At 32.6% G+C, this 14,494-nt stretch overlaps 1 protein-coding gene across 1 annotated transcript in view; it reads right to left on the bottom strand.

The window, feature by feature from the left end:
* The window catches only part of LOC106462554 (bicaudal D-related protein homolog), a 52,114-nt gene that overhangs the window by 4,055 nt on the left and 33,565 nt on the right, over positions 1-14,494 (bottom strand). The window contains exons 2-10 of the mRNA XM_022389856.1: positions 10,585-10,800; positions 9,229-9,345; positions 7,316-7,462; positions 5,241-5,426; positions 4,519-4,656; positions 4,012-4,221; positions 2,441-2,566; positions 1,497-1,636; positions 1,073-1,190 (exon numbers count right to left, since the gene is read on the bottom strand). Of these exons, the coding sequence (XP_022245564.1) occupies position 1,190; positions 1,497-1,636; positions 2,441-2,566; positions 4,012-4,221; positions 4,519-4,656; positions 5,241-5,426; positions 7,316-7,462; positions 9,229-9,345; positions 10,585-10,800 (1,281 nt within the window). The 3' untranslated portion in view covers positions 1,073-1,189. The remainder of the gene's footprint in view (positions 1-1,072; positions 1,191-1,496; positions 1,637-2,440; positions 2,567-4,011; positions 4,222-4,518; positions 4,657-5,240; positions 5,427-7,315; positions 7,463-9,228; positions 9,346-10,584; positions 10,801-14,494) is intronic.

The raw sequence follows: 14,494 nt of genomic DNA, 5'->3' as shown, positions 1-14,494 counted from the left end.
GTTACGATGTTGGCATTTTTTAGGAATATTAATGGCCCACTTGGTTTATCTACTTGGATTAGTTACGATGTTTTAGGAATATTAATGGCCCACTGGTTTATTTCTTGGATTAGTTACGATGTTGGCACTTTTTAGGAATATTAAAGGTCCATTGGTTTGAAGAACTGCAAAGTATTAGGTCAAAAATGCATTTTCAGAGCTCACAAGTCGATGTTTTACATGGCAGGTATTAATACGTTTGCTACCGACTTATAATATATTGATCCACATTCTAGTGCCAACTGCAAAATGAATCTCTACGAAATATTTTTTCATAAAGTTAATTTTTTTTGTTTCTTTTGGATGTGCAAAAGTATTTTTTGTTTTTTTTGTCCAATTTCAAAGTACTATATAATTTTCTCACGAAAAATGCATTATTTTCCACTGTGTTGGTTATAGTATAAAAGATACTGTTATTTTGGTTTCATTTTCAAATTAATTGTGTTTCATGAAGGGCAGCAAATTCATAATGTTATTACATAAACAAGAACATTCCTGAAGTGCCAAGAAGCAATCATACATCCTAGAATCAAATGCCACAAAGAAACTTTAAATTTGCAATATTATTGTCTGTGAACCACAAGAGGGTCATGGGTCACATTACTAATAGTGCCACGTGACCCTCCGGTGGGTCACGTGGTAGCCAACGTGTTTTAAACGTTTTAAAAAAAATATATCAAACCTATTAGTGCTGGTGTAGTAATATATGTTAAATGATAAATATTATGTTAAAAAATGTGTCGGTAATCAACAAATTAAACATAATGGTGCTGCTATTGTCGTGCTAGGTCCGAAAGGACAGTTTTGAGATTAAAAAATGACAGCGTTTTGGTGTCGTGGTGTATGTTAAATGTTTTCCATTTGTTCAAAAAATGTGTTGACGTTAAATATTTTGCATTCACCCAGAAAATGCATGTATGGTTTCCAAACCAACGAACATGTTGATGCAAATATTGTGTGTGTGTGTGTATTTCTTATTACTGTTGTGGTATAGAAATACTTAAACCAAGTTTTGTTGTGATAAGTTAGTTACCTGCCACTGTTCTAATTGTTGGGATAACTCCACTTTTTGTTGAACGGCTTCCATCAGCTGACTATTAATATGCATCATATCAATCCTAGTTTTGGCAAGTTCAATCTCTACTGCATTTCCTGCATAAAAAAGTCCAAAGCCCAACAAGTAAAAAATTACACAAAATATAAAAGTTTCGAGTGTTGGGATAAGATATGATTATTAAATCTATTTTTCCTGTAGAAGCAAGGCTATGCTAAAGTCAGTTTAAGTTAAATCTTTCTTGCTAATCTTTCCACCACACACACACACACACATTTAAATAACATTTATTTTCATATTCAGCCTGGTTTTTACTGACAGTGAAGTAAAATCAAATGAGTAAACAATGTAGATAGTTACTAAATTTGTGCATTGATCCTTTTAGTGAAATTCTGAGTAATATTACCTTGCAACTGCTCCATCACGCACATCCCATGCCTTTTTAACAATTTCATCCTTAGCAATTTTACTGTTGCTAATATCATCACGAAGCTGATTTCTTTCTTCGTTTAGAAGGGCTACATCTGTTTCTTGAATGGCTACCTAAACAAATCAAATGAAAGGGATCATTTTTAATTTTGGTCTAGACGCACAGATGCTGACATTTTGAATGTTAACAGTTTCGGCCAATAAAACGTACCAATCTGTAAGGTATAATTTTTCTTAAAGACAGCTTTGAAGAATCACAAAGTTGATGATAAAACATGTAGGTGACAATGCTAATTATATATATATAGAATTTACTTTATAACTGACCCATAATGGTAAGTATTTATTTATAGTTTAATATCTCGTAAATGTTACTATCTAAATTAATTTTCAGGAAAACATAGTACAGCTAGCATGAAAACTTCTAGTGTTAAGTAAAAATCTCATCAGTAAATGTCGAGCAAAACAAGGTTGAAAATTATTGTTTTATTATAATGTTCCATCAGACTCTCCCATCCAATTAGGCTTCATCTTTCACCAACTTTTGCATTCTATATCTTTAAACTACTGAAACATAAACACAGCACAATGAATTCTAATATCTAAAAAATAGTGTGTGTGTATAGCAACAAATTAGGAAAATTTTTATAGCTAAATGTTCACGTCCCATGAAGTAATGTGCTAATTTATGTGCTAGAATTAATAAATGTATTGTAGAAACAATAGTCTTATTCCTGTGTGCCCCCCCCAATAGCTGAGCAGTGTTGCAGGGTTTATTAGGCTGAAAATCAGGGTTTGATATTCACAGTGGGCAGAGCCCAGATAGCCCAATAAATGGCCTATTTTTGTGAAAATAAATCTTTTTAGAATTATATGCAAGAATTACTAATATGTTTAATTTATCCTGAAAAGTTTTACTTTTTTTGTGAGTTCAGACACGCTTTCTTCTTTCTTTTTCAGTTCCTTGGTTTTTTCTTTAAGTTCCTTTTGAACTTTTTCCAACAGATCCCTCTCCTGAGCAACTGTCTGGCAAGCTGAGCATGGCTGGAGATAACAAAAAATAATCTTAGTTTTGTTTTGGAAAGATCAGTATGTTAAACTTACTTAGCTGAAAATTCATTACATTATTAAACTATTCCACCAGTACAAACTACTCAATTAATACAGCTCATACAAGAATGCTAATAAACTGCTTAAAACCAACATAAGTGTTAAGAACTGGAGAACACACCCTTTATACAATACAGGGTAAAGCAACCATTTTCCCCAACTTGAATTGAGTTTTTAGTTCAAAATAATGTTTGATTATGTAAACAAATAAAGATTATAAAATGAATTTTATAGCTGGAAATAAAGAGTTGTAAAAGATTAGGAGGTCAAGGTAAAACAAAAATTGAAAGGTATGATGACCATTAAATTTAAATGGCTTACTTTAGTTTTACATTAAGTATTTTTTCCCTATGGCTTTTATCAAAATAGGCCTAAATTACCACTTTAAATAGAAAACAAATGTCCTAGGGGAGTATATCTCCAAAAGCTCCGTAGTTCTCGCTTGCTGAGCGCACTTCTGATAAACTTTATTATATAAATTTTTAGCTTTAGCCCACCCCCTCCCACATTCGGCTTCCATTTCTAAGTTCTAATGCTTATATTCAGTTATACGGCTGGCAACCCTCCCACATTTAGCTTCCATTTTTAAGCTCCAATGCCTATATTCAGTTATGCGGCTGGAAACCAGTTTGTTGCAAGTGTAACATAGTTCTATCGTTTAACAAATTCTTTTGGCCTGTTAGTTAAAAATAATCCGATGTCTAGTTCACATAAAAAAACAAGTTAACTTTATTTCTTCTTTAACGTTTCCTACAGCCACGCTTACCTATAGGTCTAATTTCAAATACTAAACATTTCAAAAGAAACACAAAAGTGAAACTGGTAGGCCTAACAGTAATACATCAATAACTTTCATTTTTAACATAAATTTCCTTGATTGATAACAAACCTGATTAACTGACTGATGCACTGACCGCAATAATCTGAATAACTTTACTTGAATAACAATTCAATCAATCTTTCCTCAATCATCAACTACTCTACCATTCATTATTATATTATACTGAACCTTCTTTTCTAGTTATATCAAGTACGGGAAGTTTTAATAATTCTACTTATACTGTTCTAGGACTATTTTTACAAATTTTCTAAATCCAGCATTGTTATCATGATTGGCAACTCCCTCTAGCAAATAACTAAATTATAAAATTGAAAATATAGCTTACAACGCGTTTTATGATACATTATATTATATATGATACATTTACCCTTTCATATTAATTGTTATGCTATTTTATGACAGCAATGGTTTATTCAACACAAAATTTATAAGTAAAGCTTATAACTATTACATTAAATAGTAGCTTCTTATGTAGAACATAATTATATTAACTATGAAATTATCAGATATGTATTTAAATACAGATACGTGTACGTACTATTTCACTGTAATTGGTTATTAGATCATGCATAAGGGCTCTTAATTCCTTGAGTACCGCCGTTATCATCCCAACGCGCATGTGTTGTGCCTGTACGTCGTCTGGTGATGACGAAAAGCCACTATCCGCTGATAAGCAGTCTCGTTTTCTCCTCAGGTCTTCACACAACAGTTTAATCTGATTATAGATCTCAACTAGCTCTTGCCGAAACTACGGAGGAAGCAGTGGAATATTATTGAAAGTTACTGTCAACAACAAAAGTTAGCGGATATCAGCTTCAACTATTCTGTACAGTTTGCTTGTATTCCATTTGTTGTTGTTTTATGTTGAAAAATCTTTAGCATAACTGTAACTCAGATTATTTAATACTATTTTAATATTACTGATGTTTTTATTTCAATAATTTTATTAGGGTGTATTTAACAAATCGACAAATTTACCCTTATCTCTGACTGAAAATAAAGTGTATCGAAAAAATAACTGCTGCCATCTAGCGACTATCTTTACCTTCCAACCATCTTTAGCGTCTGGAATTGGAAATTCAGTAAACATTTCAGAGTTTTCGCTTTCAATATCTACATCTCCCAGGTCCACATGGAAACCAACATTTGACCCTGGTTGGGTCTGAGGTCTAATCCTACCGTTCTGTAGATTGAATAACAGATAAAATTAAACAGGAAGTCATATCATAAAACAACACTTTGTAGATTTTAAAACATTGAATGGTCCATTGAATTTTAAGTCAAAATAACAAGCAAATATTGCATTATAGAATCTAAACGTTTAAAACCTTTAAATTACAGACTCGTTTTTGTATTTTTCACTAGTAATGAGTTAATGGGAATAATTATAACCGTGATGGTATTTTCGTTCGATTTCATGCGTGAGGTCCCCCGATGGGACAGCGGCAAGTCTACGAGCTTACAACGCTAAAATTCAGGGTTCTAGTTCCTCGTGGTAGACGCGTGTGGCTTTGTTATAGAACAAAGGTGTGTGTTACTTGGTGTCCTATAATCAATAAAAATCAATTTATTATATGTTGCATAAATTGTTCACAAAGTTATAAGTTATAGTCTTATCGTGTGTTTTTATTAAACATAATAAGTGTATTGGTTGATCTGTGAGATTTTTGGATTGAACTGCCACAAATAAGATAAAAATTCCCAAATGTTCTAATTCGATCCAAACTGAAAATACTTGAAGATAAAACATAGACACAACTTTTGTACCTGACTTCCATTTAGCGGCTTTAATTCATCTTCTATGGACGAGTGCGACGACATCTCGATTTCGTTGTGGATGGACGTCTGTTCGAAGTTTGGTGAAATGCATCTCTGGAGGATAGAGTCTATTTTAGCTTGTAGCTGAATATTAGCATGTCTGAGCTCTTCCATTTCCCTCTTCTGGTTTCGAATCTAAGAGAGATTATTAACATGGTTTATTAGAAAATCAAAGCTAATTAGCAACTTGAATAATAGCTCTACGAAACTCATTTCTAAATGAAAATTGTGTCTTCCAGCTAAACAAAAAGTAATTGGTATTTAACTAGTCCAAACATTTTTCTTTGGCTAGCGATAGCCAAGTAACGTCGTTAACACTAAAATAAAAATTGCCCATGCGTGCGTAAACATCGTCCTCTGACCGATTAACAAAATGCCAGATAATATGTCCTAACATGTCCATTTTCGGTTTGCATAATTCGTATGTTTTCACCCAAAAATTAGTTTCAATTTTAGGATTTAAAATTTTGGTTAACTGATCACAATTTATTTGGGGGTAGAATAATACACTGAGGGTACTTCATTAATTTTATTTTTTTGGATGTGTGTAAAATATTTAATTCTAGTTATATTCTGACTGTAATGCAACCTACACTTCAATACATTGTTATTCTACTTTCATTCGTAAAAAAAACAGTTACAATTTTTATTCATTTTCAAATTTTATACAGTACCATAGTGACAATTTTGGGTATGAATTGGTGTAGTGTCACTTCAGAAATGAAGTTCTGCGGTATCCCAAGAGATGTCGCCCCAAGCATAACTTAATTATCCCACTACATACTAGTTTGTTTGTATGTAGTTAAACAGATAGCAACACAATTGGCTATCTGTGTTCTACCAACCACGGGTATCGAAACCCGGTTTCTAACGTTGTGCCACTGGGGTGCAGGTATTAGTAGTTATCCAAATTTCGATAATTTGATTTACTTTATCACCAGTATTATAGATGATTAGTTTTTGCTTCAATTTTTTACTATTATACGGAAATTTATGTTACAAATGTTTTTTGTCGAATTTATTCTTTAGTTAAATTTATCTTATAAAATTGTAGTTAAAATTGGTATATTTTTATAGCAAATGCAAAGGAAGGTTGACACGTTATTATACATATAAGATCATGCAAAATGATCATATAAATGGTTTTTATATGATGAAATGATCAGAAAGACGACTTACAGTAAAATTATGCGTTTTGAAAAGATCCTTTGACTGTTATTCAACACACATATATATGCTCTTGTTATATAAATAACTGAAGTATGAAACACGTCAACACACTGAAAATATAAAGTAGAGAAAACACCTGATTTGGGTATGTTAATTTGCTAATATCAGTAATTAGCTATTAGTAACTGGTTTAAAATAGACAACGGTAAAAAGTACTGAAGTTTGACGCAGAGAGTTATTTATATAAGCAAACTTTTCTTTAAAGTCAAAAGGCACATTTTATTTATCACACTCAGAAATGTTCCACGTGGATTTAGAATATGTTAAAGAACATTTTCTTGGAACTGGACGATGTCCATCCATACTTTCCAGTGCCGCGTAGTACTTGGGTTGTATCTTTTAGCAAAATCAGACTTTGTATTCCAGTATCTCAGCGGTAAAATGTGGGGTTGGATACCCGCGGTAAATTGACTATTGTGTGGTTTTGCACTAAAACCAACAGAAAATATTTCTTTGAATTTGCGATCTTTGAATATTTGACCAATACCCAATCACTGATACCTCTCTGAAAGTTTTTTTTTTTTTAAATAATTTCTTACCAATGGTTCGGCGATAAGCTTGAGAGCTTATAACGCTAAAATTTGTGGATCTACTCCTATAGTAAGCACAGTACAGGTAGCCCATTTATTATTTTAATCGCAAGTGGGCCTCTGACGACTGTGGGCCATGGGAAATTGCTTCTTTTGGCCATTAGATAAAACGGTCCTGTTTAGCAAAACTGAAGATTTGTAAACCGATTTAACCGAAAAAAGTTTTTTTTTTTTAATAATTAACGAACTTGTGAGAAAACTCACATATTGTTCTTGTTCTTTGTTTTTATGATCCAACATGACTATATGATCACCAGATTCTTCTAAGGACATACTGAGGCTCTCACGCTCTTCCCCAAGGTCTTCAATTCTGCGTTCCAGATCATATTTTCTCTCCGTCAGAATATCGATCTATAGAAATATTGTAGATTTGAAATGGAAATAAAATAATACTTATGCTTACCTTTAATTCACTGACATTCGAACTTATTGCTCATAAATAAATTGCTTATCAATTAAAATTAATTAAATATTTGTTATAGTTTAGAAACAGTCAGCCTTGGAAATTTAAATTTCTTATTCAACGTAATTTCATCTTGAACATTTTAACACCTTGATACAAATATTTTGTTTGATTTAGTCAATAATAAAATAAACCGAAAAAAAGGTTTTCGAAAGACAAAAACATTTCTGCTTACCTTGTTTGTTTTTGAATTTCGCGCAAAGCTACACGAGGGCTATCTGCGCTAGCCGTCCCTAATTTACCAGTGTAAGACTAGAGGGAAGGCAGCTAGTCATCAACACCCACCGCCAACTCTTGGGCTACTCTTTTACCAACGAATAGTGGGATTGACCGTCACATTATAACGCCCCCACGGTTGAAAGGGCGAGCATATTTGGTGTGACCCTCAGATTGCGAGTCGAGCGCCCTAAACATTTGGCCATGCCGGGCCTTCTGCTTATCATAAATTATGTTGTTATTGGTGGTGGTTTTTGTGTGATATATTTATCAATTTATCATTGTTTGCACGAAAATGTCCGAGAAGAAATCAGCAAAGATAAAATTTACATAAACCATACTAGGGTCAGATAAAATGGCAATTTAATCGATTTTATAGACCCAACGAAACTAAATTCATCCTTAATAGGTAAAATTTGAAATTAACCATTCTGCTATAAGATGATTTTTTTTTAAATATCTTATTTGATAATCATTAGATAATTACACTTACTTTGATAGACTGTTTAAGTACAGTATTCATGAATTTAATTTAGGTGAATAGACGGCAATTGCCTGTTGTAGAAACACATATATAGAGGACGACATTTGTGTTTCTACAACAGGCAGTTGCTTTCCAGACAACTAAGTTTCATCATTACATTTGTTGAAGAAAAATGTATTAAAACGTTTAAAATAGTTTTGGTTCAATTATGGCAATTAATGTATATAAAACTGTTAAGAAAGAACGAAGTAAACAGTTATTTCAATACACATCTTACTATAATGGAGCAATGGCGTGGCCGTCTATATATCTAGCTATCTATATATGTGACCGAAATAATAAATACGATGGTGCCATCTGTTGTGCTGAAATACAACAAGATCTCAATGCCAGAAGTGGAATTTGGGCTTATGAAATGTGGCGCCATCTATTGAATGGCACTACAAACAAAAATCCGTAAAAAATTTCACACTTTGGATATTCAAGATTCAGACAATTAGTAAAAATAAGTATGTTTTGTGCAACAATAATTTCTTTATAACAGAACACAGTTTTAAATAAAAATACTCTCCTCACAACAAGAAGACGACTTTCAGTAGAACTGTATATGAGGGTTTGAATATATCGTCATTGATGTAATTTGTAAATGAGGTACTAACAAACTGGAGTTATTAAAAAAACAAACTATTATTATTTTTTCAATAAAGGGTAGCACTTTTAATATATATATAAAAGCATTACAGTTAATACCAGCTTAATCTGAACATTTTTCTGTGCAGTATTTCCCAGAAAAAATCTATTTTTAGAAAATGTTCACTTTCTTACAATTTTTTACAATGAGGTATGAATACTACGATTATTAATTCTCTAGTGTAATAAAATAAAGAATAACACTTAATACGTAAACAAAGTATTGTTCCTGTGAAAAGAAATTCTTATTTTGAAAACGCTTACTTCTTCCCTAAGTCCTTCAAGTTGAGAAATGTGATCGGAGAAATTCGAGCTTCGGACAGTGAATTGTTGACGAAGTGATTTCAATTGGTTCCTTAGTTGTTCCTCTGACTTGTTGGCCTAGAACAAAATGTGTATGTTCAAATGTTAGTAAGAACAAAGAATGGAATACAATACCATTTATTCTTTTAAAATTTTCTTTGCAAGAGCTTTTTTCTTCTTCGTTTTATTATTTCTGTTGATTGTTTGTTTTTAATTAAGCACAAAGCTACACAATTGGCTATCTGTGCTCTGCCCACCACGTGTATCGAAACCCGGATTCTAGCGTTGTAAGTCCGCAGACATACCGCTGTGCCACTGGGGGCATTTCTGTTGATAGAAATTTGTTACTGGTCGTTAGAAATGTTCCATCGTGGCCAACTAGTCACACAAAATATACAAACAGTAGCTTGTTTATTTGTTTGTATGAAAGCAAAGCCACATTGGACTGTCTTCTGTGTCTACGGCGAGGAATCGAATCCCGGATTTTAGTGTTGTAAGTCCGTAGACTTACCGCTGTCCCACCAGGGGACCAAAAACACCAGAAAAGACAAATGTGTTATATCAAGTTAAGTTTGAAAAAAAAAAATAATAAGCCCAGGTGCGGGTATAATAATAATAAATAATAAAATATGAAATGTATAATAAAAGAATAATAACAAACCAGTTTTTTAAATATATGTTTTGACTTTTTTATTTATTTAATTTGTTTATCACTAATAAATTTAGTTTATAAAATTGTAAGGTATTTTCTTAAAAGCAAAAGTAAGCAAGGAGGAAAACCACCACTGCCATAACGTGGCATTCACTGATCCTAGGAATTATTTTGTTTAGAATTTAGGATAGGTTATTTACTAATTACAAATGTAGTAATCATTTGAGTTAAATACTAAAAATATGCAATACCTTTGAAAACTCAGTAATCGTTTTTAAAAAGTACAATAAATGAATATTTTGTAACGGACCTCTTAATCAGAAATCTGTTTCTGTTACTAAGATTATACTCTACTTAAATGCATGTATTTAGTTTGATTTCTTATTTTAGCTATGAAAAACCTACAACATAAGGGGGGGGGAGTAATTTAATTGCTTCAGAAAAGTTGAAGACAGGTTACTAAATTATAACAGACCATGCCAAATTGGTTGACTAAGTGTTGAAAACACATCAAAATATTAGAGGTTACAATAAATGCTTATTTCAGAAAGAAGTTCAAGCTGACTGTTACACCCTTAGAAACTGCACTTTCGTGTGCTCGGAATAATGACGCAAACGTTCAGACATTATTTATAACAATAAAAATTTTAAGGGGTGTCATCCACCTGTTTTAGAGCAAGAGTCAATCTATGGTTCTGTTCTTGAAGTTCCTGGACAACTTTACTTTTTTCCTTCTCTGTTGACTTTAACGACACCTCGTGGCCTTCGAGCTCTTTCCTCAGCTCTGCTATATCCGCTTGCAGCTCCACCACGCGGCTGTCATACTCTCTTTCCACAGAATCCAACTTCCTCCGCAACGCATGTTTTTCCTGCTCCAGGAGCTAGGAAATAATAAAGTACCAAAACATAAATTTACTTTATAAATACAAATAAAACTGTGTGTTTCTTAAAGAAATAAAAACACTATAAATAAATCGTACAAACAAAAAAATAATTTTATATATGAATTAGTACGAGATCGCCAGTTGCTATGATAAATACGCAATGATGCTATTATAAGCTTGTTTGTCGAATTTAGTGCAAAGCTACTCGAGGACTATCGGCGTTAGTTGTCCCTAATTATGAAGTAATAGGCTAGAAGGAAGGCAGTGAGCTAGTTGACACCTCCCATCGCCAACTCGTGGGCTACTATAATTAAACAATGTGATTTGACTGGCACTCTTATAACGCACCCACGACCTCAAATTTTGTTAAATTGTAGAATTTCTTTATTACTTATGGTGTTATATCTACACCAATAATGTATATACTCTCTCATACACACACGTATATATATATATATAAGAAAAATGTGAAGGTGATAAAATAAAAAATAGACTTTTTAAGAGATAAATCACTTTAAAAAAAACTATAGTTGTATTTTATTTCCTTGGCGACGTTTCGAGCAAACGTTCTTTTTCAAACCAGGAACAAGCGTTATTATTAGTACTTTATTTTTGATAAATCATTCTATAAAATATTTTTTACTCTGTAGGCAAGAGACGGAAATTTAAATTGTTCAGCTAAGCAATCATTTCCGTTTAGTTGTATACAAGATAGTCCCTGCCTAGGCCAAGAGGCCACGCTAGACACTGGCACTCGGGACCCATGCCTTGAATCCATTGTTGGTGTTTTAAAAAAATCTAATTTAAAAGCATGATTATTAGCATACTGAATCGCAGAGACCCTAATTTTTTAAGCACCTGGCGACGTCTTTGTCTAGGTCATTTTTGATTCTACGCCATATATTACGCGAGACGTGAAAAATACGCAAATAAAATGTACACCATAAGTTAGTGGGTTATAAGTGAAGCGTAACGTACGTGATTGTATACACAAAAACATAAGTAGAAATTATTCTTAGGCTATGGAGATAAATCGAAGATGACTTAGAAAGACTAACTAATAATTAAACATCTGATCACGAAACTACGGGGTAAATAACAAAATCAAGCATGTAGAATATTAAAATAGCAGACAAATAAATAAATATCATCCAAAATACACTAATTGCAGTTCTATGACGTGTTTCATAAAGGAAGATCCAACAAGGGTATAGACGGAATTTATTTAATAGTTAAGCCTAAAATGCGCATTATAACGCATTCTTTAACATATCGTTCGTCTTTGGAGTTTGCTTACACACCCGAGTAGCAATATTTGACTCCAAATATAGACATAAGTTTTAATCCTTTTCCTACGTCGTACATATAACGTTTGACTCCAAATACAGACATAAGTTTTAATACTTTTCCTACATCGTACATGTAACGCTGACCTTCTGGGGAACAGAGCCGTGTGGTGATGAGGAGAAATAACGTAGGCCCTCTGGTCATTTATTATCCTAACCTTGCTGATAAAAAAAAACAAAAAAAATCAAGGTGACCTGGTCCCTCACTCGAAGAAAATAAATGTTTATTCTTGCAAGGATCATGAAAACTGAAAGAAAAAAATTGTTATAATATTCTTTTAATTCGTTTATACAAGATATATGATAACATTAATCTTCATGTTGTTTTATTCTCATTTGAATGTGTAAGAAATTAACCGGTTAACAATTTCACAAGTAGATTAAAGAGGTTTTAGTATTTTATAAACCACTAACAGCGCTTGCGTCAATGTTAATTGAGTCTATTAAGAATACAAATCAACTATACGGTTATTCTCGACCACAGTGCCTTCGGGTAGAAAAGGAAAGAAACCATGACCTACTTAAATATATTGATTATAAAGAAAAGTTTTGACAGTACGTCACCGAACGATTAGAAAGAGCAGGGAATAAAGGGGGTTGTTATAACAAACAGAAAAAAAAGATAATATAAAATAAACCGTATTGATTAATTTTACGATAACAGCAAACGATTTTTAAGGATTCGACGGTACTTTTTGGAAAATCGTTTATGTTCTACCACTGGCTTGCTAAAGTAGATATTTAGTGTTAGAGTGGCGCACAACCATGTCGCCTAACATACAAAGTATATAACCCTACAACCAAAAGTTATTGTTGATATTTGAAATCAATTCGTGGTGAGTTACTAGTATAAAGGTCGTCATTATAAAAATACCCCCCTCTCGAAATGAATTATTTCCGTACATATATAAGTAAACATATATCACGTGACTCGCGATATCGAAAATCTGTAATTCAGATAATTATGATGTGACTTTGAGTGTTATTACAATACAAATTTTCTTAGAAAAACAAGATAAAAAACAAAGTGCTTGAAAGATAAAGATTATGAGGGAAAATTAAACTCCCAGTATTATATATTGTACCTTTATTATAAACAGTCTTTCTTAGAAACTGTAGTAACAACTGTGAGGAACAAAACAGTAAAAATTACTCGCATTTCAGAGTTATTACGACTGGAATTGTAAACAGAAAGGGCGTATAAACGTTGATTTAATTTACTCTAATAATTATATCTTTCGTCTTTTTCCTTGTTTATTTTAGAGTAAATGCACATTTGGCTAACTGCGGTTTCTACCGCGGGGAATCGAACCCTGGATTGTAGCGTTGTAAGTCTGTAAACATACCAGCTGTCCTACGGTGGGACCACTTCTAGTTAGTTGACTATATATAATTCGAAAATTGGTGATATTACATTTATTAGTTAGTTGTTAGTTCTGATCTATATCTTTGTCTTATTTTTTTACAAGGCTTATTAATAACTTACTGTCAGTGTCGATACCTGAGCATTAAATAATACGAGATTATCAGATGGAATGCTTTTGTTTGTTTGTTTGTAATTAAGCACAAAGCTACACAATGGGCTATCTGTGCTCTGTCCACCACGGGTATCGAAACCAGGATTCTAGCGTTGTAAGTCCGCAGACATATCGCTGTGCCACTGGGGGGCCAGATGGAATGCATCACATGTATTTAACAACAACCCAATTTTTTAGCTGCTGTTAATTAACGTTTCTTGAAATTCAGTTACGCTTTGTATTTCTAACTCTGTTTATTAAGTGAAGTTACGTTGCCATAAAAAGAAATTCATAAGCCTTCGATATTTTAGCTATTTTATCACTCTGGGACTTTACTGTTAGTTTTCTTTGTTTTATTGTTGTTGTTTTTTCAGCAAAACCAAATAAATTAGCTTTATACAATAAAATAACCATTATGATAATAGAATTACTTTTAACTGTCCCGAAATAGCCATCCATTTTTTTTAAATGCTTATAATTGCTTCTGAGCAGATCTTAAGAAATAAAATAAACACTTTAGGAAGCTAATGCGCTACCAATTATTAAAATACTGATACAGCAGTACAATAGATGGCGCTAGTTACAAAAGTCGTAGATGTGACAATAGTAACGAGAAGGTTTGAAATTATATAACACTAAAATAATTACCACACGGGGAGACCAGTGAACACGTTTTGATTTTTTAACTTAGTTGTGGTCATCTACTCAAATAGTTGTAGAAGAAGGCCACTGTTAGAAAATTATCTCAAGTCTCATTGTTTCACAAGATGGTGTTTGGTTTCGGCTTTGGATTTTGTGTCCCAAATCAGTTATAGCTTGAGACTGAGA

Source organism: Limulus polyphemus, unplaced genomic scaffold (genome assembly GCF_000517525.1).
Source record: "Limulus polyphemus unplaced genomic scaffold, Limulus_polyphemus-2.1.2 Scaffold1197, whole genome shotgun sequence".
In the NCBI taxonomy this organism is placed as follows: Eukaryota; Metazoa; Arthropoda; class Merostomata; order Xiphosura; family Limulidae; genus Limulus; species Limulus polyphemus.
This window is presented reverse-complemented; position numbering and strand designations above follow the sequence as displayed.